The sequence below is a fragment of the Grammomys surdaster genome, unplaced genomic scaffold, assembly GCF_004785775.1.
Source record: "Grammomys surdaster isolate TR1022 unplaced genomic scaffold, NIH_TR_1.0 125635, whole genome shotgun sequence".
Classification (NCBI taxonomy): Eukaryota; Metazoa; Chordata; class Mammalia; order Rodentia; family Muridae; genus Grammomys; species Grammomys surdaster.
The window spans coordinates 1568731-1592292 of record NW_021620473.1 but is presented as its reverse complement, the minus strand read 5'-3'; the positions used below and the strand labels follow the sequence as shown (position 1 = coordinate 1592292).

Here is a 23562-nt window from a genome sequence, read left to right as displayed (position 1 = left end):
ACCTACCTCCCTGTGGTTCCTGGGCCAGGTGACTAAGCTGCCCAGCTGGAATGTTAGCTCTCTACCCAAGCCAAACATTGACCAGATTTCCCTTAATGTACCCTTACTGCTGAATAACGATCATTTTAACTGGATTAGCTTTTAAGATTCTGAATCAATTCTAGATTCTCTTAATTCAACTAATTCTCCCTGAGTGAAAACTTCACAGAAGAAGAAATGTTTGAACTGACATTTGAAGATAAAAGATGAAATTTAGTAAAGAAGGGGGATTCCAGAAAGAGGAAGTGAGGCAAGTTCTGTCCCATAAATTAATTAGCAATCAAGTGTCACATAGCTGCGCAGGATAAATAAAAATGTCAAGAGAGGAGCTAGAGAGTTGGTTCAATGGTTAAGAGCACTGGCTATTCTTGCAAAAGACCTAAGCTCAGTTCCCACCATCTGTAGCTATAGTTTCAGGGAACCCATCTTTCCATTTCTGTAGGTAACAGGCATACTCATGGTTCACAGACCTCGATGTCACCCTAATACTTGTACACATAAATAAAATAAATAAATCTAAAACATGTATCTTAAAGAAATTAGAAATTTTAAGTCAGAAGAAGTAAAGGCACAGATGGATTATTTTGCCACAGTTTCCAAGAAACCCCCTCCACTGCATCTTTCCTGAATGGTGCCTCCAATTCTTGTGGAAGAGGCAGAATTCAGAACACAAAAGAAACTCTTACCTACACAAGCATTTCCAAAGAAAACCTTTATCCTCTCGCTCCAGATATTTCCTAGCAGACCAGAGAGCAGACATGGAAGAGAAGACCTCAGCTTCACAGCTTGTCCTCTGTGAAGTCTGCCCCCCGTCTCTTGTTCCTCTACATGTGAACCAGTTTTGGCAAAAAGCCACCCATAGTGATTCCAGTGGGAGCCTTGTGTACCTGTGGGAGCTCCTAGCAGCTGATGAAGTGTGTGGGCTCTAGACAGGCACAAGCAGAGGCAGAGACACCTATTATAAACTGGGTCAGGACAATGAAATTCCTCTTGAGTTTCTGTGCCCTAATCAATGTTTCTGCTCTAATGAAGCCATTAATCAGAAAAGATCTGCATAAACAGAGAGCCACTTGGCACCTCAACAAATAGCTAGTGATGGATTTTGCATTAAATTATAAGACCTACCTAACAACCTTATCGGTTCCCAATAAATACATCTCTCTGAAAATTCAACTCAATATTTAGGTATTTCTAAGATTCTCCCAGCTGCAAACAAACTCTTCGTCATATGTTCAACAGTTCTTCCCTCTGAGAAGAGACATACCCTCCAGGGGGTTATGACTCATAAGATTTTAGAAGTTACCTAAATTCACAAAAGCTCAAAAACTCATGAAACGTTAGACAGGTCAGGAAGGGTGATCCCTTTAGCCATGCTCCTGTGAGAGTCCTGTCAGCCATGCTTCTGTAACTCACTCTGATAAGCTCACTGGTTCACCAAGAGAGACTTGGGTGGAATTATTTCTTCAGACTGTCTTCAGTGCCCTATCCAGACTGGGAAGATGTTTGTTTTCAACTCTCCAGAAAAACTTCATAGAGAGCAGAGGTAGATGAGTCAGGGCTGATACTCAGATGGCAGAGTTATCATGTCCCCGACTCTACAGACATTTTTTTTAGAGCAATAAGATTTTATATAGCAGAACTCTCTCCTGACCAACCACTGAGAGTAATCACAACTTCAGATGAGAACACATCATAATAATGTACATTTTCCATATAAATCAGAAGGTGCTGGGTATGGAGTCAGCCAATCAGGACCTGCTCCCAGGAGTTCCTAGAAATAATTTTGAACACAGCTGTGCCCACTCATACACCAACAGTTTCATTTTGTGCGCAAGAGCAGAGTTAAGGAGATGTAATAGAAAACTAGTCTGCTAAAGCTAAAATATTTGCTATATTTTATAAAATATACTAACTTACTTAAAATAATAATTTATAGTATTTTATAGTAAGAAAAATGTTGCAAACCGCTTCTAGAATAAAAAAAAAGAAGGAGGAGGAAGAGGAGGAGGAGGAGGAGGAGGAGGAGGAGGAGGAGGAGGAGGAGGAGAATTACATATCAAGTGATCTGAGTTAATCTATTAGACTCCAGGTCTTCCTTAACTCAGAAAGGACCAAAATTCAGTTAGGAAGACTCCATATTAGTGTGTGTTATAGAACCTGAGGTGATTGAAATAGGCATAGCTGTGAAATAGTGGCTATGATTTTTAACTGGATTCGTGGGTTAAGATTTTTAATAAATTCTAGGTTCTCCTAACCCACGTAATTCTCCCTGAGTGAGAACTTCAGGAAAGAATCAATTCATGAGCTAACAGCTGAAGACATAATAATAAATTTGGAAAAGAAAGAGGACTCAGAAAGAGAAAACGATTCCCGCCTAAGAATTAACGAGCAGACAGACTTATTTGAAGTTTTGAGTCATTCTGTGTGAGAACTGGCCCATGGATGAGGCAGGGAGGAACACTGTTCGGTCCCACTCAGTAAGAAAATGTAATAATGGTGGTAATGATTGTTATTACAGGAACTATCATTTGCTTTAATATAGAAACTACTGCTTATTGGATGTCTGTCGCACGCTGCGCCTTCTGCTCCATGCTTATGCGTTTTCCCATTTAATCTTCACAGCAGGCTTATGAGGTGGATACTATTATTATCCTCAGTTTACAATTGAGATGATCTCAGAGAAAGGTAAATGAGGTCTACCAGTCTCTGGAATCAGGATGGAGTGAGTAAGACAAGCTGCCTCACACCACTGTTCACCAAACCTTCATGCCCACCTCCAGCTCCACCCAGAAGCCACCACCACCACGCCCACTAGCCACACCCACTCACCTCGGCAGACCCTGCAGCACTGATTCTCTGGAAGAATATGATCCTTCTCTGAGCAGTTCAAAGGAGGACAAGCTTCTGTGATTTTTACCAAAACTCCATCCTAGAAGCCAAATACCAGGAAAGAGTTAGTTCCTATGGAGTGCTCAACGCAGAGCTTCTAATGTTCCTTATTACCAGTTTGCAGAGGCAACCACCCAGATACTAAGAGCATCCTTGGGAATTCCACTGAGAAGAACAATCTTGCAAGTCAAATTGATGAGTCCAGGGAGAGAAATCAGGCTTCCTTTCTATTTCAAAACATCCTGGGTTTCTACAAGTGCCATTCGTTTTTTTTTTTTTTTTAAGTCTCTTTTTTTTAACGCCAAGGGATGCCCACAGGGATATACTGATAATTTCCAGCAGCTGACTTCTGAGTGCGGCAGCATCCTGTGTCAGATACTGAGTTCTCTGCTGTAAAATGCAACAGCTCTTGTTGTGTAACCCATGTTGTGTACAATAGGCTTCTGTGAAGCAATTTCAGCCACAGGTCACAGCCTTGTTCCCAGACATCAACAGGGTGGCTTCCTAGTTCTCAGTGAACTTACAATTCGGGTGGAATGAGATATATAATTCCTAAACTAGGAACACTAATACAGTATAGAAATTCATTTTAAAATGTGCTCTGATAAAGGCAATGTAATGTGCCACAGAGAGTGGTTAACTCTGCCTAGGCGGGGAGAAATTATAAAGGGGTCCTGTTGGAAGAAACTTGACTACTTGTATAAAGAAAAAGACTTTACAGGTCAAGACAGTGGACAAGCCACATGGGCATGAAAGAACATCAGTCAGATGAAAAATAGATTTCCTTTGGCTGAAAATAACATAACTCACAACAATGTTGTTAAATATTCAACTGTCATACACTCTTGGCCTGACTGATCTAAGGTCCTCCCGACGGGCATGAGTGGTGTCTGCATTTAGTTTTTATGCTGAATTTTAAAAAATAAGATTACTTTCTTTTAAAAGGCTGAAGAGACTCTAACTTTGATAAAGTGCATTTAGGTTTTTCTCTCCCATTCTTTGCAAGGTCTTTAAGACAGTCAAGAAGAGGAGTCTCAGTTTAGGACAAAAGTCAGTCCCAAACACAGGTGGGTAGGAAGACAAAACAGAGCTGCACAGCCCTGAGAATAGGAGAGACAGGCACTGTGGTTTATATTTCTAAGACAGACTCACTGTTCCTCCAACCACCCCACCCTTGTCATTTCTCTAGCTTGACAGAAGGGACATGAATTTCTAGAGAAGAGAAGTCAGGACAACAAATGTCAAATAGAAATACAAAACATGAGACTCTTACTTGAATACTAGTATGTTGGTAGCACAAAGTGAGCCACAGACATCAGCTACTTGCCTTCTGGTAAGCTATCTGCAACACGCCTCCTTTTCTCTTCCTTCTTGAAGTTTCCCACCCAGCCAGCCTTGTTCCTAGCATTCTCTTTCATATCCACCTCCCCACCCCCATGCTCTTCCTAAATTCTTACTTTTTTCCCAATTCCATGAGAGACTGACCCTAAGACTCAACAACTGACTCTGTAACATTCAGTCCTCTTTTCCAGCCAGATTCCTCATTTCTCATGTAGCTGACAGTGGTCAGATTCTAAGCATCAGGACTAAGATTGCTGTCGACATCTGAGTCAAACCAATTATTTCAAGGCAACAGAAGCTACTAAGGTCCTTGCTCTCTGGAACTGGACTGCATGAAAATGGAAATGAATAACTTATTATCAACTCCAATCCTATCATTCCATGGTAAGATACAGGTTCTGTTGCATTGCTTCCAACATAGATTTAAAAACAAAAATTTGGTGAATACATTTTATCCAAACTATGCTCCCATTTCCAAGTTCTGGAAGCTTTTCTAAGACCCTGATGTTGGCTCACCTCTGACAGAGGGCACATCGATCGCTGCTGCATCCATTTGGAAGGATGGAAGCTACCTTCAAGTTCTACACCCCAGTTTCCACAGCCCGAAGGCCGTGGCTGAATAGTATGTGCGGCCTCCATCTACAAAATGAACAACCTCCAAGCTGTGATTTACATTCCACAACGCCCAGTAGGTTCCAGCTATATGTGACGTTTTACCTGATTCTTCCCATCCGCCACCTAATTCATCCACAGTCTAATGGGTCCTACCGGGAGCACTTCCGGAACAGGTGACTCCTTAGTGCAGAGTCAGCTTCTAGGATTTCCCAAATTAGGACAATTAATGTGTTTCACTATTCCATTAAGGCTGTTATCAAAATGCAAACTACTAAAGAACTCTGGGCGGTCAGATTCTAAATGATTTTCAGTTGCTTCCTTGTATTTTTCCTCTAAATCTAAAATTTGGCAGCATGGCTGGGTGTGCGTGTGCGTGTGCGTGTGCGTGTGCGTGTGCGTGTGCGTGTGCGTGTGCGTGTGCGTGTGCGTGTGTGTATTTGTTAATGTTGCTAAACGATACTTAGAATGCCACAGAAGATGTCTTAAAAGTGATCATTCATGATGTTTTCTTTCTATAAAAGGAGTTTGCCCTAGCTACTGACTACATCAGCTAACAGTTCATTTTAAAACATTTTTCATTATAGTTATTTACTTGGAAAGCATGCATGTGCCACAGCACCTGTGTAGAGAGGTCAGAGGACACTGTACAAAAGTCAGTTCTCTCCTTCTGCTACGTGTGTGATGAGGTCTAACTCAGGTTGCCAAGGTCCGTAGCAGGTTCTTTTACCTGCTGAGCCATCCCAATTGCCCAAAGTTGAGAACTCTAATCAACCCTTAATATATTTAATAAATAAGACCCAATTCCAAAGTTTAAGTTGAGACAAACCTACTGGTACATTTTTAAAATAAGCTGGACTGGCTTTATTGTTGTGTAAGTACATCTACGTCCATTAGCCCAGGAAGAAACGTTTTTCAACTCTTATTTTGAAAATTATTGCCAGTAAAAAGTAATCTGCCATTACTTTTAAATCTTCCTGATTGTTGTGTGTTGTGACCTCTCCACTGAATTCTGTGTTAGTGGAAAAACACAATTACTCCACTTTTCCTATTTCAGGGTAACTAACCTGCTCAGTGCTCAAACATAAACATTCCAAGTTCTATACAAATCACCTCACCAGGCTCTGACTTGAATTTCTAACAACATATAAACACCTGCAAGTTGAAAACTGCCACTGTGCTGAAGAAATGTTCCTGAAAAGTTGATAATTGGGCAAATGGAAGCAAGACTGTTAGGAGAGTTCTCCAACTTGGTTTAAAAATAACATGCTGGGAGCTTGCTGTGAGATCATGTCTCCTAGTAATGTCAGAAGCTGCACCCATAAGGTCTCACCAATATGACAGCCTAAAGAGGAGCCTAATTAGGACAACACCAATAGACATGCCACAGTGGACAGAGGAAATCCCAAAGGCCTCGATTCTACATGAAGACTCACACCACTATGGAGTTCTGAGAGCAGAAGAAATAGTCTCCCCCACAGAAGAGTACAGAAATTGTTTATCCAGTGCCCAATGGTCAGCCCTGAAAACACACATACAAGTAACATTATACAGACTCGAGGGGGCTATATTTAGGAATATATTTGTATATTCATATATACCTACAATAACAATTGATTAAAAAAAAGAATGTGGATTTGAAAAAGATCAAGGAGGGGCATATTGGGGCAGTCTGGAGCGGGGAAAAGAAGGAAAGAAATCTTTCTATTATAGTCTTAATTTTTTAAGAAGTAAAAAAAACTGAAAAAGAAAAGAAAGAAATGGTCTAGAAAATAATATTGTAGACTAAAGAGACAGCTCAGTGGTTGTAAGCTTATGATGTTTTTGCAGGGACCAGAGTTTAGATGCCAGAATCCACATCACATGGTTTACAACTTCCTCTAACTTCAGCTCCAGCTTCAGGAGATTAAACACTTCTGGCCTCTGAGTATGCCTGTTCCTCACAGGCACATACACACAGAGACACATAAATAAATAAAAAAAATTAAGACCAAATTTGTCTCTTATTCAAACCCATAAAACAGAAATGGGTAGAGATCCCCGTTGCCTTTCATTGACAGGGCATCCTCATCTGAACCAAAGAACACAATCATTATTTGAGCAAATATTTCCTCTATTTTCTCAAGAGAGTATGTGTATCACTTTGGGTGTCTTGGAGAACAATTAATCTATTACATACAACAGAAGCCATAAAGTGCTAGGGTTTAAACACTGAGAAAGACTATGTAAGGAAGACCAGTCCCATCCACACCAACTATCCTTTATCCTTATTGACCATACTCATTAAATTGGCCTCCACATTCTTCTATGGCCTTATATAGAACTTTCCTTTGTTGATTAATCAGTGTGTCCCAGCCTGACTGACTATGTATCCTCAGTTACACTGAAAGGTAATTATTCATCTGTGTTAGCCAATGTTGGTGGTCAATCTGACAAGATCCAGACTGTTCTCTCTTAAGTTAATCTAGAGCCACTTACCATAGTACCATTCCCTGAGTGAATTAGGAGAAAGTGCCAGCATTCACCTCTCTGCCTCCTGACTATGGGTGTAATGTGCCTCGACCTCTAGCTGTCATGACTTCCCACCATTATAAGTCTAAAGATCAAGCAGAAAGAATGGAGGATGAGGATGATGGGGTGGGCTACTAAAAGACATGGCCATTGCACTCATCAGTTCAGTGCAGCTGTGGCTACTGGAAGAAGATCTGCACAAGACTAGACCTAGCAATATTTCATCAGGGACGGGGAATGGAGCCAGGAGCCCCAGTTGCTGAGGAAGGGATGTTATTTCCTTCAGTGTTGTACCCACTGAAAAATTACCCCTAATTCCATAAATAACTCCCCAGCCATGCTCACATAAGCAACCCTAGTTCAACTCTGTGGTTCCTAAGCACACTGAGAAGAAATGAAAATAGGAGGCAGAATTTTTTCAAAAGAAGAATGGTATCAATAGGACAGGGTGGGGGTAACAGGGAGTGAAAATGAACTCATGATAGATGTATAAAACTTAATGGATAAAAAATTAAAATATTTTTAATCTAGGAACAGAGAAAAACCCTTCTCCCTTATATGGCTTCCACCAGAGTATTTTATCATAACAAAAAAGGAAATGAACATACTATCTCTCTAAAATTCCAAACCAAGAACTATTACAAGTAATTCAAAGCCTAAGGAATGACTGACTAGCTAAAGGTAAGAACATGTATTACACAGCCATACACACAGTCCAAGTCCAGCTAGCTCCCTTGCCCTTCTGAATCCTGACTGCCACATCTGTGTAGTACATACCTTGTAGGGTTATTATGATAATTAAGTGTGAAAATAGGTTTTAACTATCTTAGATAATACTCAGAAAGTACTCAGTACATAAGGAATGTTAAACGTTATTGTAAATGACTCATTTCTCCGTGGACGGAATAACTCATAAATATTTACAAAAAGCCAATAAATAAATCACTTTTCAAAACAGGGTGAAATTATTTCTATGAACACATACCTGAGCACAGGCACACTCGCGCACGTGCACACACACACACACACACACACACACACGTGTGTGTGTGTGTGTGTGTGTGAACATACAGCTTCTGCAGAGTTCTCTGGCCCAATTTCTTTTTAACTCATCAATCCTAAACGTAGGAGTAATGAACCAAAGTACAAAGAGCGTCTGTTTCATGTCAGAAGGCTACTCAGATAAGCTAACATTTCAACCCACGCCCATTTATTCGACATATCTCAAATATGTCTGATCTGATCATCTCTGATGACAAGGATCTAGTCACAAAGGAGCCTTTGGAGAGAGTCACCCAAAGCCTCTGCTCAAAATGCAAAAAGGAACAGGTTTAATGAGTGTCAGTCCTGTGGCTTATGCTATGATCACAGAGAGTGGGTTGAATTGCCTTTAATTGTCCCACCTTTCTCTGGAGTAGGAGAGAAAACCAAAGGCAGAATCTAAAATCATTGTTCTCCCCAGAAAGGAACCTATTTACAGAGACCATACCGTCTTTAATTATACTCAAGGAAGGTGGACAAGGCCAGGTGAGATGAGAACAACTCATGTTCATGGAAGATTTCGTGCCAAGCACCACGTTTTCTCCTCTGTGTACTCAACATCCCCACTGTGATGCACCTGTCTTAGGTTGGAGATCATGCCATCTTCCAGGCCTGGAAGCTTCTTAGTGTATAAAGAGACAAAAAAGTCCTCACTGCCATCTTATTCCCACCTTTGATCCTGGCAAAGGAGATCTACACCCAGCATCTATTGATACAGAGATACCAGTCCCAGGGTCATTCGGTTGCTGTGGCAAAATCTAGCCAAAAGCAACATGAAAGAGAAAAGGGCTTGCTTATTTGGTTCATAGTTCCAGGTTATCAGCCATCATTGCAGAAAAGTCAACACAGGAACTTAAAGAACCATATCCACAGTCAAGAACAGAAGGAGAGACAAGTGTACCCCATGCCACCTGCTTCCTAGCTTCTGTGCTCAGTTAGCTGTACAGGCTCTTACAGTTCAGGGCCTAGCACATAAAATGGTGCTTCCCACAATAGGCTGGGACAATTAACAGTCAAAACAATCTCCAAAGACATACCCATAGGCCAACCTCATCTAGATAATTTATCAACTAAGGCTTTCTTCTAAGTGATTCTAGGTGATTAACATTGACATTTACAACTATCTCCCTACCACACCTGTGTAATCACCAAACTAGCTGGACCAACAGAATTTCTGCCAGGCCTTATGCCAGACAGGAAAGAGTAATGAGGAACAAAAAGATGAATTCAAGGGTATCAACCCTTAGAAGATGTTGGCAGTAAGAAAACGAGACAGGAGAAAGCCTTTTCCCCCAAGCCCCATAAAAGAAGATATTTGGCCTTTTACTTCATTGGGATCTCTTTGAAAGCCCAGTAAGTCTCTAAACACTTTGTTCTAGTCAATGTTTAAAATACATTCTTTCTTTTCTCTTGGGATGTGAGGAAAAGAAAAGAACATAAGTAAAAAGCATTTAAAAAGATGTCTATTCTAGACAGGGCAGTTCACTCAGCATCTCTTGATATGCCTCACAAAATCAGCCTTGGTCTGTGGCTGTATAGCAACACATTTTCTCTTCTTCCTTTCCCTCTCCATCACTTCCTGTCTGTTACTTCCTCCCACTGTCCCAGCTCCAGCTCCTAACAAAGACTTTATAAGTAAAGCATTAACTCAAAAGCCCCATGCCTCAAGTTTTGTTCTCTAGGACTCTAAATCAAATGAGTAAGTAGTACTTTTCCTTTGCTGTCTTCTCTGTTAATGCTGGCTAGGAGAGGGACGTCTGGTCAGGCAGCCCAGCTGAAGGCTGGAGCAACTTTTGTTTTGACATTCTTCTGCATTCCTCTAGGATGCAATGAGCAAGGTGGCAAGAGGAAAAATGGAAAGACAGAAGAACTCTAACTTCGTCTTCTGCTTCCACTCTGTCCCAGTTGTCTCTTACTAAGAACCAACAAAGGGAATCTGAACTTTACCGAAGTCCATGTAACTACAGACTTTTGATCTATCGACAGGATACCACTCTATCAGAGTAAACAAACTTATTCTCATACTTTCCAGAGATCAAAAGTAAGGTCACTGGGCAGAGGTTATAGAAAGATTTGACTTGATTTTCACCAAGTCAAAGGAATTTCCTTGTTACTAATGGTTTCTAGCCAGGGAATGAACTACTTGACGTGTTAATAAATGCCAATCAAGGTATGGGGCAAGTAGACACGGGTATTTTCACAGATTCTCTTCTGTGATAGTTGGTCTCTAAGGATGTATGCTCCTGGTATCCATGCCTTCTCACCATCCTCCTTAATGATAAATTTGAGGCAATCAAATACAAATAATAAAATTAAGAGAAAATGATGCCACACATTGGAGACTAGGTTATAGGAAACATTGGATCTTTCACATTGGTCTTTTGGAGGGTTTGTTCTGGGGAAAAGTAGTCTCCACATGAGAACTTACTCCATACAAAGGTATCTACATAGTAATGCGTGAGGAAGGGGACAATCTGTTTCCATTGTCTTAGAGATGAATAAAAAAGTCATCTTGGGCATCCAACATTCTGACTTATGCAGTCATCATAGGAGTCTACCTCCGACAGTCAAAAAAATTGTGACCACATTGAGACTAAAAGTAAGAACTGTACATCTGACCGCATGCAACAAATACAACTATGCTGGGCAGGGTCGCAGGCAGGTTCGCAGGGTGCGGGCTCCAGGTTGCAGGCAGTGGGGTGGTGGTCCCGGGGTGCGGGTGGCACTTCCCTGTGGGACTCAGCAGCGCGGACTGCCGGCGAGCCAAGGATGTGGGTCAAAGCTCATACGGGGCGAGCGTTACAGCAGCCTCGGACAGTTGGGCCCATAGGACGGGGAGCAGACTGGAGGGTCTACTTCTACTCCAGCCTCCAAAGAGCGGGCAAGCTCTTTTGGTTCCCTCTCTCCGAGGGCAGCCTGGGAGTGCCTGCAGAGGGAAAGTGTTACAGCTCTGCCCAAACTGCTCCAAACCACTGAGCGGGGAGGGGAGAAGTGTTGTTGCTCTTTGAAGTGCGCAGGATAGCGGGCAAGAGGAACGGTGACAAAGGTCTCCGACAGCGGGAAAGATCTCACATCCCAATTTACTTTTTGAGCTTCAGGCAATATATACAGTTTTTTGGGGGAGAGCAGGTACCCTATTGGCTTGGTTTGAGAGCTTGGGAATGCCTTATTTGCATGAAGGTGCTATTTCTACGTGATCAAGGGCCATGGACCGCTCCGTGGGAGGGGCTGTGGGGAGCGGAAGCTAAGAGAGCCATATGGCTTTGGGAAAGTTTGAAGTGGCCTCCCGTCCTACTGGCCTTCTTCAGACCAAGGTTTCCGGAACATCAGAGCTTTCTACCAAGCTTTCTGGCTTTTTCTCATAGTCCACTGCACCACACAACTACACCACCTGTGGAGCTTGCCCCAGTCAGGGATGGTATCACCAACATATCACGTTTTCATAGGGCCACCTGTCAACATCCCCATCCACAGAAGCTCCTGTCTCATTTTCCTTTCCACATCCTTTCCATAATGACTGTTTCTCCAAGCATGTTACCCATGGGAATGCAAGCTAGTTACACAGAAACAGTGGCTAGATCCACCTTGACTCCGGCCCATTAACTCTGCCCCTCAGAGACCTCTTAGGCCAACATGCTCCACAGAGGAATACTACATGTCTATCTCGTCTGCTCTGTGGGATGATAGGGAGCATGGATAAACTTACGCGACATTCCCGGCAGGTCTTGGTTAAAATCCGCTGGCCTTCGGCAAGAACTTTTCCTCCATAGATACATTTTGCTGCAAGAAAACAAAAATACATTTCATGCCTAGTCATGCTATGCTACAAAATGCCCTTGGTGTCTCCATTCAAAGCCAACAGAAACCACAGGAACATAGATCCCCTGAGTCTAAGTGATACAAACTTCTTCATCTAATGTAAGGCATGGGAAGAGTAGTATGCAAGTCCCCTGAAGCCGTCAGCCAGACCTCAGCTTTTTGATTTTACCTCACCTTCATAGCAAAGTAAAATAGTAGGGGGGGGGTAGCAAAAGATAAATTTGAGGCAGAAAGTTTTGTGGCTGGGTTGGTGTCCCTATTACTCCATTGGGGTTCCTGCCTGGCTACAGGAGGTGCCCTCTTCAGGTTTCATATCCCCGATGCTGTAAGTCACAGCTAAGGTCACCCCCATTGATTCTTAGGTGCCTCCCTTATCCCAGGTTTCTGTCTCATCATTGAGATGCCCCCTACCTCCCCACCCCAGAGTTGCAGATTTCCATTCATTCTCATGGACATCTGGCCATTCCAACTGTCCCTCCCCATACCTGATCCTGAACCCCCCTTCCCCACTCTATCCCCTCTCCTACTCAATTCCCTCCCTCCATCTGCCTCTGATGACTATTTTATTTCCCCTTCTAATTAAGATTCAGGCAACTTCACTTGTGCCTTCCTTCTTGTTTAGCTTTGAGTCTGTGAAGTGTAGCATGGGTATCCTGTATTTTATGGCTGATAACCACTTATAAGTAAATACATACTGTGCATTTGGGGACTGGGTTACCTCACTCACATGAAATGTAGGGACCAGGGATGGAACAGAGGAAATGGCCAACCAATAACTGGTCCAACTTTAGACCTATCCCATGGACAAGCACCAATTCCTGACACTATTAATGAAACTCTGTTACGATTGCAGACAGGAGTCTAACATGACTGTGCTCTGAGAGACTCCACCCAGCAGCTGACTCAGAAAAATGCAGACACCAACAGCCAAACAGTGGATGGAGCTGTGGGACTGGAACTCATATAGAAGAGTAGGAGGAAGGATCATAGGCCCAGAAGGGGTTAGGAACTCCACAGGAAGACTAACAGACTCAACTAACCTGGACCCTTGTGGTTCTCAGAGACTGAACAACCAACCAGAAAATATACACAGGCTAAACCAAGGTCTCCCTGCATGTATGTAGCAGAAATGCAGCTTGGTCTTCATGTGCGTCCCAAATAACTGGAGTGAGGGTGGTGGCTATCCAAAAAGTTGTTGCCTGTATGTGGGACATGTTCTAGCTGGGCTGCCTTGTTTGGCCTCAGTGGGAGAGGATGCACTTAGCCTTGCAGAGAATTGATGTGCCAGGGTATAAGACCTCCATCAACTCAGAAAAGGGAAGAGGGTATGGGGGAAGGATTGTGGGAGGGTATGAGTAGGGGACAGCAGTGATTGGGATGTAAAGTGAATTAGTAAAATAAATAGCCAAAGGGTTTTCTCTCTGTGTGTGCATTGTGTGTATGTGTGTTGTGTGTATCTGTGTGTGCTCATGAGTGCAAGTAGAAGCATGTGCATGTGGTAGCTTCATGTCAATATCAAGTATCTTCTTCTGTCCCATTCCACTTATTTGTTGAGACAGGGTCTGGTACTAGACCTGACACTCGCAACCAGTGACCTCCAGGATCTGCCTGACTCTGCCTTTCCAGAGCTGCCATTGCATGGCCATGCCCTGCTATTTATTTGGAAATATTTATTTATCCAAATATTTATTTATTTATTTATTTATTTATTTATTTATTTATTTTACAGGAAACCTGAACTCATGTCCTCATACTTGTTAGTGTATGTACTGAGCCATGTCTCTAGCCCAATCAGCAGTAGTTTTGATGTGCCTCTGGGTAAAAAGCATATGTTCTGTTCATCAAAACTTTACATAGCACGGAGGATCCCCTATGTGCTTCTTTATGATCCTGAGAAGAGAGTGCCCTGAGCCCAGATGCACTTAATCATATTCAGACAACTAAGACAATCAATCAAAGCTGGCCAATTGTGATATCAGCACCATGGTGAAGAGGCCTTGAGGAAGGTGAGCTGTGTGGGCTAACAAGGAGGGCAGAAGGAAGTCAGCCCTGTACAACATTTCAAAGAGAAACAGCTCAATTTAGATTCTGCAGGGCTCAGTCCTTCCTGACTCATTTTAAGCATCTGCAGAATATGTCAATTTGCTATGACCCCTCTCTGATTCTACTAGATTTTTCCAGCTACTTCAAGAGGAAACAGAAAGCAAAGGTCTGATTGAACTCTTTCCTGGCCCGATAAGGACCCTCTAGCCCCAGCTCTCAGGAGAAACAGAAATAAATACACACTTGCCTTTAGTTCATAAAACTGCTTCACCTCTCAGGCCTTTTCTGTATCTATTAAAGTTGGGTTGATTAACTTTGGTAGTTTCCTGGTTCTACAGTCTTCACATTCTCACGCAATGTTCATATTCATAGAGTTTTGTAAGCATCTGCCTACCCCTCATACTCACAGAAAGTAAAGAGCCAGAAACAAATGCTGCTTTATTTAACATGTCACCTCTGTGGGGTAGATGCTCTGGCATGCTGTCCAGAGCCCACTGTGACAACTAACATATTTATACAGCTGTTGGAACAGTATTACCCAAAAGGCCTCAGCCAACTGTTGATCTGTGCTGGGCTATGGATAGACATTTTGCTCAAAGCCAAGACTCCTTACTAGACCAGCCCAAATCTGATAAAGCATTGATAAAATGACCCAAAGTCCTGCCTGTCTTCCTGGGCTGACTCAGGACAACTCCGAAAGGCCATTCTGACTGAGGATCCCAGTGGGAAGAACTGAGGCATTTGCTATGAGTATCTTGTCAACCAACTTCTGCTGATTCTGATTCCTTCAGCACCCATTCTGATGCATGACTGATCCTGTGTGCCTTTTGTAATAAAGCATGTGGAAATCTCTATGTCAGATTGTTTCTGGACAATGCCTGGCCTGCAGCAACCTACACCACCAGCCTCACCTTGGTGCTCTCTTCTCAGTGAATGGCACCATTATCTAACCCAGCTCCTTGTATGTATTCTTACTCAATCTTGTGTCCAGTGAGGAACCAAGTCGAAGCCATGCTTCTGCTCAAGTTACGCTTCTCCATTCCCCACTCTGACCTTCATTCATACCATCTTCTCTGGTGCTACCAAATATCCCTGTTTTAACTTCAGCCTTTCCCAGTCCTTCCAAAGACAACTAAAAGGGGATCATGGTCTGTCAGCCTTTTCTGAACTCTCAAAACGTCAAAAACTTACCAATCCCTGTGCTTTTGCTCAAATATTCATATCCCATCTATGTCACACTCTTTCTTTCTCTCTCTCTCTCTCTCATTCCCTCTCTCTGTCTCTCTGTCTCTCTCTCTCTCATTCTCTCTCTCTGTCTCTCTCTCTATCTATCTACCTGTCTCCTTCTGTCTCTCTGTGTCTCTCTGTGTGTCTCTCTCTGTCTCTCTCCCTGTCTCTGTCTCTCTCCCTGTCCCTCTCTGTCTTTCTGTCTCTCTCTGTCTCTTTCTCTGTCTCTCTCTGTCTCTCTGTCTCTCTCTCTGTCTCTGTCTCTCTCCCTGTCTCCCTCTGTCTTTCTGTCTCTCTCTCTATCTATGTCTCCCTCTGTGTCTCTCTGTGTCTCTCTGTATCTCTCTCTCTGTCTCTCTCTCTGACTCTGTCTCTCTGTCTCTGTCTGTCTCTCTCTCTTTGTCTCTCTCTCTCTGTTTCTCTCTCTCTGTCTCTCTCTCTGTCTCTGTCTCTCTCTCTCTCTCTCCCAAGCATTGCATATATTCTTATCTTCTATATAAATGCTGAGCTCTACATTACCCACTGATAACTTCTGTCTTAGTTGGGGTTACCATTGCTCTGAAGAAACACCGTGACTAAAAGCAATGAGGGGAGGAAAGGATTTATTTTGGTTACTCTTCCGTATCATTATCATCAGATAAAGTTAGGACGGGAACCCAGACAGGGCAGGAACCTGGAAACAAGAGCTGATATAGAGCCTGTGGATGGGTGCTGGCTTGCTGCTCATGGCTTGCTCAGCCTGCTTTCTTAGAGAATCCAGGACCTGGGAGTGGCACCACCCACAATGGGTTAAGCACTCCCCCATCAGTCATTAATTAAGAAAATGCCCTACAGGCTTGTCTAAAACCAGATCTTATGGAGGTGTTTTCTCAATCAAGGTTCTCTCCTCTCAAGCTGACATAAAACTAGCCAGCATGATTGAGTCCTTGTCATCTTGACATGCAAGTACATCATTAAGCCACAATCTTTTCTTTCCTGTTCATCTCTAAGATTGCACATTAATAAAGATATCACTACAAAACATTTTACAAACTTAAAAAAAAAATCCCACAACCTTAAAAATTCAAATTCTTTAAAAGTTATCTTTTGTAAAAACATCCACTCTTCTAAAGTCCAAAATCTCTGTCAAACACCAAAATATCATTTTTAAAAGTTTAAAGTCTCTCAACTGTAGGCTTTTAAACAATCAAAACTCAAACAATTTCTTATTTCAATAGGGAAGAACCAGGGCACATTCACTCTCTGAACAAAGTAAAACAAAACTATAAGAAAAATTGGCTTTAAAAACAAAAGAGGGGGAACGGTACCCCATCCAGAAGGAGTCCCCCTGAAATACTCTCCATCATGCCCTGTTCACTTTTATCTCTCTAAAACTGAAAGCTCATGGCAAATCTGCTGCTGACTGCTTCTGGCATCACCTAGACCAATAAGAACTATGCCACAGCTATGTGGAAGGACCCTTTTACCCTTAAAGGGAATGGCCCAGACCCAGTTCTCTTATGGGGCCGAGGATTGATATGCCTGTTTGATACCACAGAAGGCACAGCTAACCGGCTACCAAAAAGATTAATGAAATTAATAGATACCCCCACAAAGCCAGGCCCAACCATAAATAAGATGAATAACAATTGACACCCAGGGAAGAGAAATCTCCCTGAGAATCCCCTTCTTTTTCCTTTCCAGGTAAAAATGAATCACCCGTGATGTCTGCTGTTAGAAGTTCTAATCCAGATGCTGGCCTCCGACCTTATACTACTCAGACCTTCGACAGGCCATTGACAAGAATATCAAACAGCTAGAGACTGACATCACTAATCTGAAGAAATCTCTCATTTCACTGTCTGAAGAGACCTCCAAAAATTGCAAAGGACTTTATTGGACTTGATTTACAATAGAAAAGGCTGTGTACACCTCTTGACTGTGTACAACCCTTAAAGAAGAATGTTGCCTTTACATAGACAAGACAGGGATGGTTAAAGAGAGCATGAATAAGGTCAGAGAAGGCCCTGAGAAAAGACAGAGAGAGAAAGAGAAAGATGAGTGTTGATACAAGAATTGGTTTTCAGCCTCTCTATGGTTTTCAACCCTACTTCCTCCCATCTTGGGATCATTAATTGGGTTATTTTTGCTTATTTCTTCTGGTCCCTGGGACTTAAATAGGCTGACTAACTTTGTGAAACAACAGATAAATAATTTGGTAGCAAAACCTATTCAGAAACATTATCATAAGTTAGCTATGGAGGACCATGAGATTCAAGACGAGGTTGTTACTCTATCCAGGGTGTTCCCAAAACCCATCTCCACCCAACCTAAAAGAGGGGACTTCTGCCCCTAAACCAAGCATAGAGGGGCCACCCAGAACTCCCTCTGACTGACGATCTGAATTCTTGCTTAGGCTACGAGGTTAAGCACTGCAAGGGAATATAAATAAAAGTTTAAAATATCTCTCTGGTTTCCCTGAGGGACAAGCCTGACTGCATAGGGGTTGATGTCAAAAGTATCCCCTCTCCAGGAAAAAGACATCGGGATGGGTATGGCCCTCATGCCTCACTGGACAATGACAGGGGACCTGGAGCCATTACAAGGTCCCCTTTAAATACTGGAGGTCAGGCCTCTATCCCCGCCTTCTCAAGATTAGATTCGCCACAGCTCTTCTATACTTAGAGAAGGGAGGAGATGTCTGGGGAGCCCTGCTTATACATTGAAGGCCTAAAATCAGCCATAGACCTAAAATCAGCAGTAGGCCTGTCTGTCATACATGTATACTAACACCAAGTCTTGGGTCTCTGTGGAAAAACATTGAATCAGATGGCTATAAGCTATTGTAAACAGGCAGCTTTTGTGGAAATTTACCAGCCTGAGTAGTCATAGACCTTGTAAATAGGTTGCCTTGGCAGATAATACCAACTTAGATAAGGACACGTGAATCATAGGCAGAGTCATAGTGACCTGTTCCCTGAACCTCCACCCAGCCGATATCCTGTTCTGAAAGATATCTGTGTTCCCACTGAAGACCCATGCTCCAGTGTCACCCCCTTCTCCACGCCCTGCCTTTTTGTGTTTATAACCCATGTGTGAATAAGTAAAAATTATAATTTGAAAAAAAAAGTAAATAAAAGAAAAAAATATATAAGTAACTCAGTATCTACACTCTGGAATTCACTCATGGTCTCCTGGGCTCCTGAAAGGGCTTGGGCCACCTCTCTGGTTCACCTTCTGCAGCACACAAGCTTCTCTTCCTATATAAACCTTGGCCAGCTCCACTCCATCTCTGCTGCCATTCTTGATGGTTATCCTACGGTACTGGTACTTGGTTCTTCTGCTGAAACTTGGATGTGCTTTAATTAATGATCTCTCCTGAGTTCTCTTCCCAGTGCCAAGCCTCAATTTACCTCTACAATGCCTTCAATTATGGAGCTTCGACTACTAGTGAGGCTGTACACCTTCTCCAATGGCCTATCCGGCTTCTCACAGTGCCAAACCGCAGCTGCTTTTCATGAACCCCTCCCCCATGCCTCCAAAACCATTACCACCTGGGTAACTACTACCACGTTTGGCTATCAGTGAAATGTACAACCTTGGTCACCTCCGGAACACAGCTTCTGTGGGCTAACTCTCAGGAATCATTTTCCAGAAGAGTTCACATCAGTGATGCTGGTCTCTTCTTAATCACTGCTAAATTCTCAGATCCAGTCAACTAGCATCAAGTATCCAAGCAAAGCAAAGAATTTGCTTTAGTAGTTCTGCTATCTTATAAATCACAGCTAATTCTTCCATCCCAACTAACCAGAAACACTGATTCTCAACTCAGAATAACTTTCTCAGCCAGCTTTTTTATTGTAACTAAGACCACAAGTCAGGGATGGCATCATTCACAGGAGGATGAACTCTCCAATACCAGTTAATAATCAAGAAATTCTTTTTTAAATCTTTTAAATTTAATTTGTTTACTTGTTCACTTTATATCCCTCTCACTGTTTGCCTCTCAGTCACCCCTCCCATAATCCATCCCCCTTCCCCTACTCTTCTGAGTGGGTGGGGACCCCTCGGTAAGCCCTTACCCTACCAGTTCAAGTCCGTGTGAAGCTAGACACATCTTCTCCCACTGAAGCCAGACAAGGCAGCCCAGGTAGTAGAACACATCCCACATACAGGCAACAGCTTTTAGGATAGCCCCTGTTCCAGTTTTTCGGAACCCACATGAAGACCAAGCTACACATCTGCTACATATGGGCAGGGAGGCTTAGGTCCAGCCTGTGTATGTTCTTTGGTTGATTGTTCAGTCTCTGAGAGCCCCCAAGGATCCAGGTTAGTTGACTCCTATGGAGTTCCTATCTCCTCTGAGGCCTGCAATCCTTCTTCCTACTCTTCCATAAGAGTCCCCAAGCTCCATCCACAATTTGGCTATATACACCCCAATCTTACAGAGACATTTTCTCAATCTAAGTTCCCTCCTCTCAATTGTGTCAAGTTGACATAAACCTAACCAGCATATCATCCCAATACTACACCTATCCATTTCTATCTTTATAACATATACCCAATCCTTTCCATCCTCCTAACATATACCCATATGTTTCCACTCTTATAGCATGGCCATACATTTCTACCCTCCCAACATATATATCAGTTTTCACCCTTCCAAGATATTTACCCACCCATATAAACCCATCCATTTCCTCCCTCCCAACATATATACTTATCTATTTCCACCGTCTCAAACACGTATGGCCCAATCTGACTCCAACTTCCCCACATATAGCTATCTGTTTTCACCCATAGATAGATAGATAGATAGATAGATAGATAGATAGATAGATAGATAGATCTTAATGAAGTCCCATCTTCCCTTAAGAAGCTTGTGTGTGTGTGTGTGTGTGTGTGTGTGTGTGTCTGTCTGTCTGTCTGTCTGTCTGTCCATATTCTATTTGTGATGTAAGTTCTTAATTAGGTGGGTAGGTGCAGGGTGGGAGCGTGCTAATATTTGTGCACAAGAAGGCTCAAGGTCAATATCAAATCTCTTTTGTTGCTCTCACCCTAATTTTTTTGAAAGTCTCTCATTAAACATGAAAATCATCAATTTAGCTAGGCTGTGGAGCCAATGAGTTTTAGGAATCTGCTTGCCTCTGTATACACACATGGCTGACCTCACAGGTTCATGCCACTATGTCCAACATTTCCACAGGCTCTGGGGATCCTCGCTCTTGTCCTCATGCTTGTAAACCAGGCACTGCACAGACTAAGCCATCTCTACAGCCCCAAGAAGTCATTTTTGAGCCTGAAGCCTAATTAACTCTCCTACTTGCTGTTTGTATTGTTCTTTGGACCACACCCTAGCAGAGCATATATCACATTGTATCTTAACTACATACTTAATTTTACATCTTCCCTGCTGTCACCTCCATGAGTGTCAGAACTGTGTAGGCATAATTGTGAATCCCATCTCAAGCTTAGTGCCTCTCTGAGCTTATTGTTGACTAAAAATGATAAACACTGCTTCAACTTCAACCTAATGAGCTCTAGTGTGTAGGAAAAAAAACCAGCAAATCTCCTAGCCTGCTAGGAGTTATTTCTGCCACTCCATATAGCTTCAAACATCCAACAGTTTCAGAGCAAATGCAGTAACAATAACACCTAAATAGAGGAATGGTACAGTTCCCTAAGTGATTCTTTCCTTGTTCCTTCATTTAAAAAAAAAAATCTCTTTTATGCCTCAGTGTTCTAGATAAATCCAGGACTGTGACTCATTGCTCCTAATGTCACTCTAGGTCCCTGCACCCCATTGGTTTATACAGGAAGAACCCATCTCCAAGACCCTAGAATTCTTGTGTGATAAATTCTCATACTTCTAAAGACAGCAGCTGCCAACTTGGCAAGGTGGTTCGCTCCAGAGTGACAGTTCTACTAAACACACTCCCGTCAACACTGCCATCTGTTTCTTGGCATGGGCTGGGTAATGCAGAAATTCTCCTTTTCTTTCCCTTTGGCCCCTTGCCACTCCACAATGGTATTAACACGCTGGCTACCCTGTCTTGAAACATTCGGCTGGCTCCTTTCTTTCCTGGCAGGCTCATCCAGAACTCCTATATGGAGATAAAAATGCCCTACTGTTTATGCCATACTCAGAGACACATCCTGCATCCACCAGGCTGCTATAAAAAATAAATGTCTGCTGAATTTTGTGGCATCAAATCATAGGGAACTTTGGGGTCTGGGAAATGATACCAGCCTGTGTCTGTATGTCTCCACCACTTGCAGCTGTGTCAAGGTGCAGAAAGTGCGTTAGACATGGGTGCCAGGTATCCACAAAATAACCTCAGACAACTTTTGGGAATGGAAAGTCCCCTTGTATTCATATTCTCCCCTACTGCTCTGATAACACCCTTTCCTTCACTGTCATCTCCTTCTTTATGTATAACATGAGTCCTTGTTATCAAACCTATTGATCTGCAGCCAGAAGACTTATTTTTGCTGTCTGAGGAAATTCAAGCACAAGGTGAGTCAGGCCCTACTGCCTTTGGCTGGGCACTGGAGAATTCATTCCTACAGCTTTCAGTGTGAACAGGAATGCAAATGGACACCTGGAGCCCTTCATGTCACACCAGGGACATGCAAAGTAGGGTATTTCACAGTGTCCAACCATGAAATTGAAACCCAGCCCCAGTATATACTTCCTCATGATGTCAGAAATAGCATGCTGGGCATCTAGAGACAGTTTATTGTTCCTTTTGCACCCACAGACTTCCAGGCCTTTGGATTTGACCTTGATTTCCTGAGTGGAGGAGCTGGACACTTTGGCCACTTGGGTGTACAATGAATGAACAATTAACAGGTGATGTATCTGTTGACCCTTCAAATGTGCATAAGAGATCCCTCTGTCCACATTCAGATCTTCATTCCCTCACATATGTCAGCCATCGCTGGGCACTTGGTGACTTTGAATGTCAGACATAGCACTCTGCTTTCCACCAAAAGTATGTGGCAGATCAGAAGTGCTAAACACCCAAGGGTTCTCCTTCCCTCAGTAAATTGCTTTGGTGAGCTTACAAACTCCCCTTCTCTGAGTAAGATAACCGCATCAAACTAAGTATTACCAAGGCATCTCCTACCCACAGATGCCAAACAGAAGGCATATTACATACAAGCATACACCAAACCGTTTCTTCTCTCTGTCCTGTCTCTGTTGCTTGTCTCCGGTGGGCTCTCATTCAAAACGTGGCACCTGCTCTCTCACAGACATTCACACAAATCCATGCTTACATGGCAGGTCCTTTAGCTGTCACTCACAGCCATCTCTCCTCTTCCTCTCCCCAGGCAGTCTCTGTTTGCTTGTGCCATCACCTTCAGATGGAATATGTCCAAGTCCCATGCTTAGTCACTACCTCCAGCTTGGTTAACACAGTGCCCTTTCTTAAATCACTTCTCTGAGTGTTCCTTAGCCCTGCTTTAAAACTTCATTTAAAAAATATGCCTATATATGTGCACCTGTGTAATTTTATGTATACCACATGCATGTAGGTGGCCAAGAAGGCTACAGGGTATCAGATCCCCTGGAACTGAAGTTACAGGCAATTGGGAGCTGTGGATGCTGGAAACCAGACCCAAGTTCTCTGCAGAGCAGCCAGTGTTCTTATCCACTGAACCATCCACACAATGTCATCCACCCAAAAAAAAATCCTTAATTTTTAAAAAATAATCTTATATTTAATTTTTCTTTTTTCATTTATTTGTTTATTCACTTTATATCCCTGTCACTGCCCCCTCCCTCCTCTTCTCCTAGTCCTACCCCCAATTACTCCCTCTTCTTCTCAGAGAAGGGGAAGTTATCCTAACTTGGGTATCATCCCACCCTGGGACACCAAGTAGCAGCAGGACTAAGGGCATCCTCTACCACTGAGGCCTGGCCAGGCAGTCCAGCTAGGGGAAGAAGATCTAATGGTGGAGAACAGAGTCAGAGACAGCGTCTGCTCCAGTTGTTAGGGGATCTACATGAAGACCAAGTCGTCGCACATCTGCTACAAATGTGTAGGAGGCCTAGGC

The 23562-nt window shown here is 42.9% G+C and overlaps 1 protein-coding gene across 3 annotated transcripts in view; it reads right to left on the bottom strand.

The window, feature by feature from the left end:
- The window catches only part of Nell1 (neural EGFL like 1), an 829837-nt gene that overhangs the window by 579595 nt on the left and 226680 nt on the right, over positions 1 to 23562 (bottom strand). For all 3 annotated transcript variants that reach the window (XM_028787438.1, XM_028787439.1, XM_028787440.1), the window contains 2 exons: positions 12140 to 12213; positions 2869 to 2968 (listed from right to left, as the gene is read on the bottom strand). In XM_028787438.1, coding sequence (XP_028643271.1) covers positions 2869 to 2968; positions 12140 to 12213 — 174 coding nt within the window. The remainder of the gene's footprint in view (positions 1 to 2868; positions 2969 to 12139; positions 12214 to 23562) is intronic.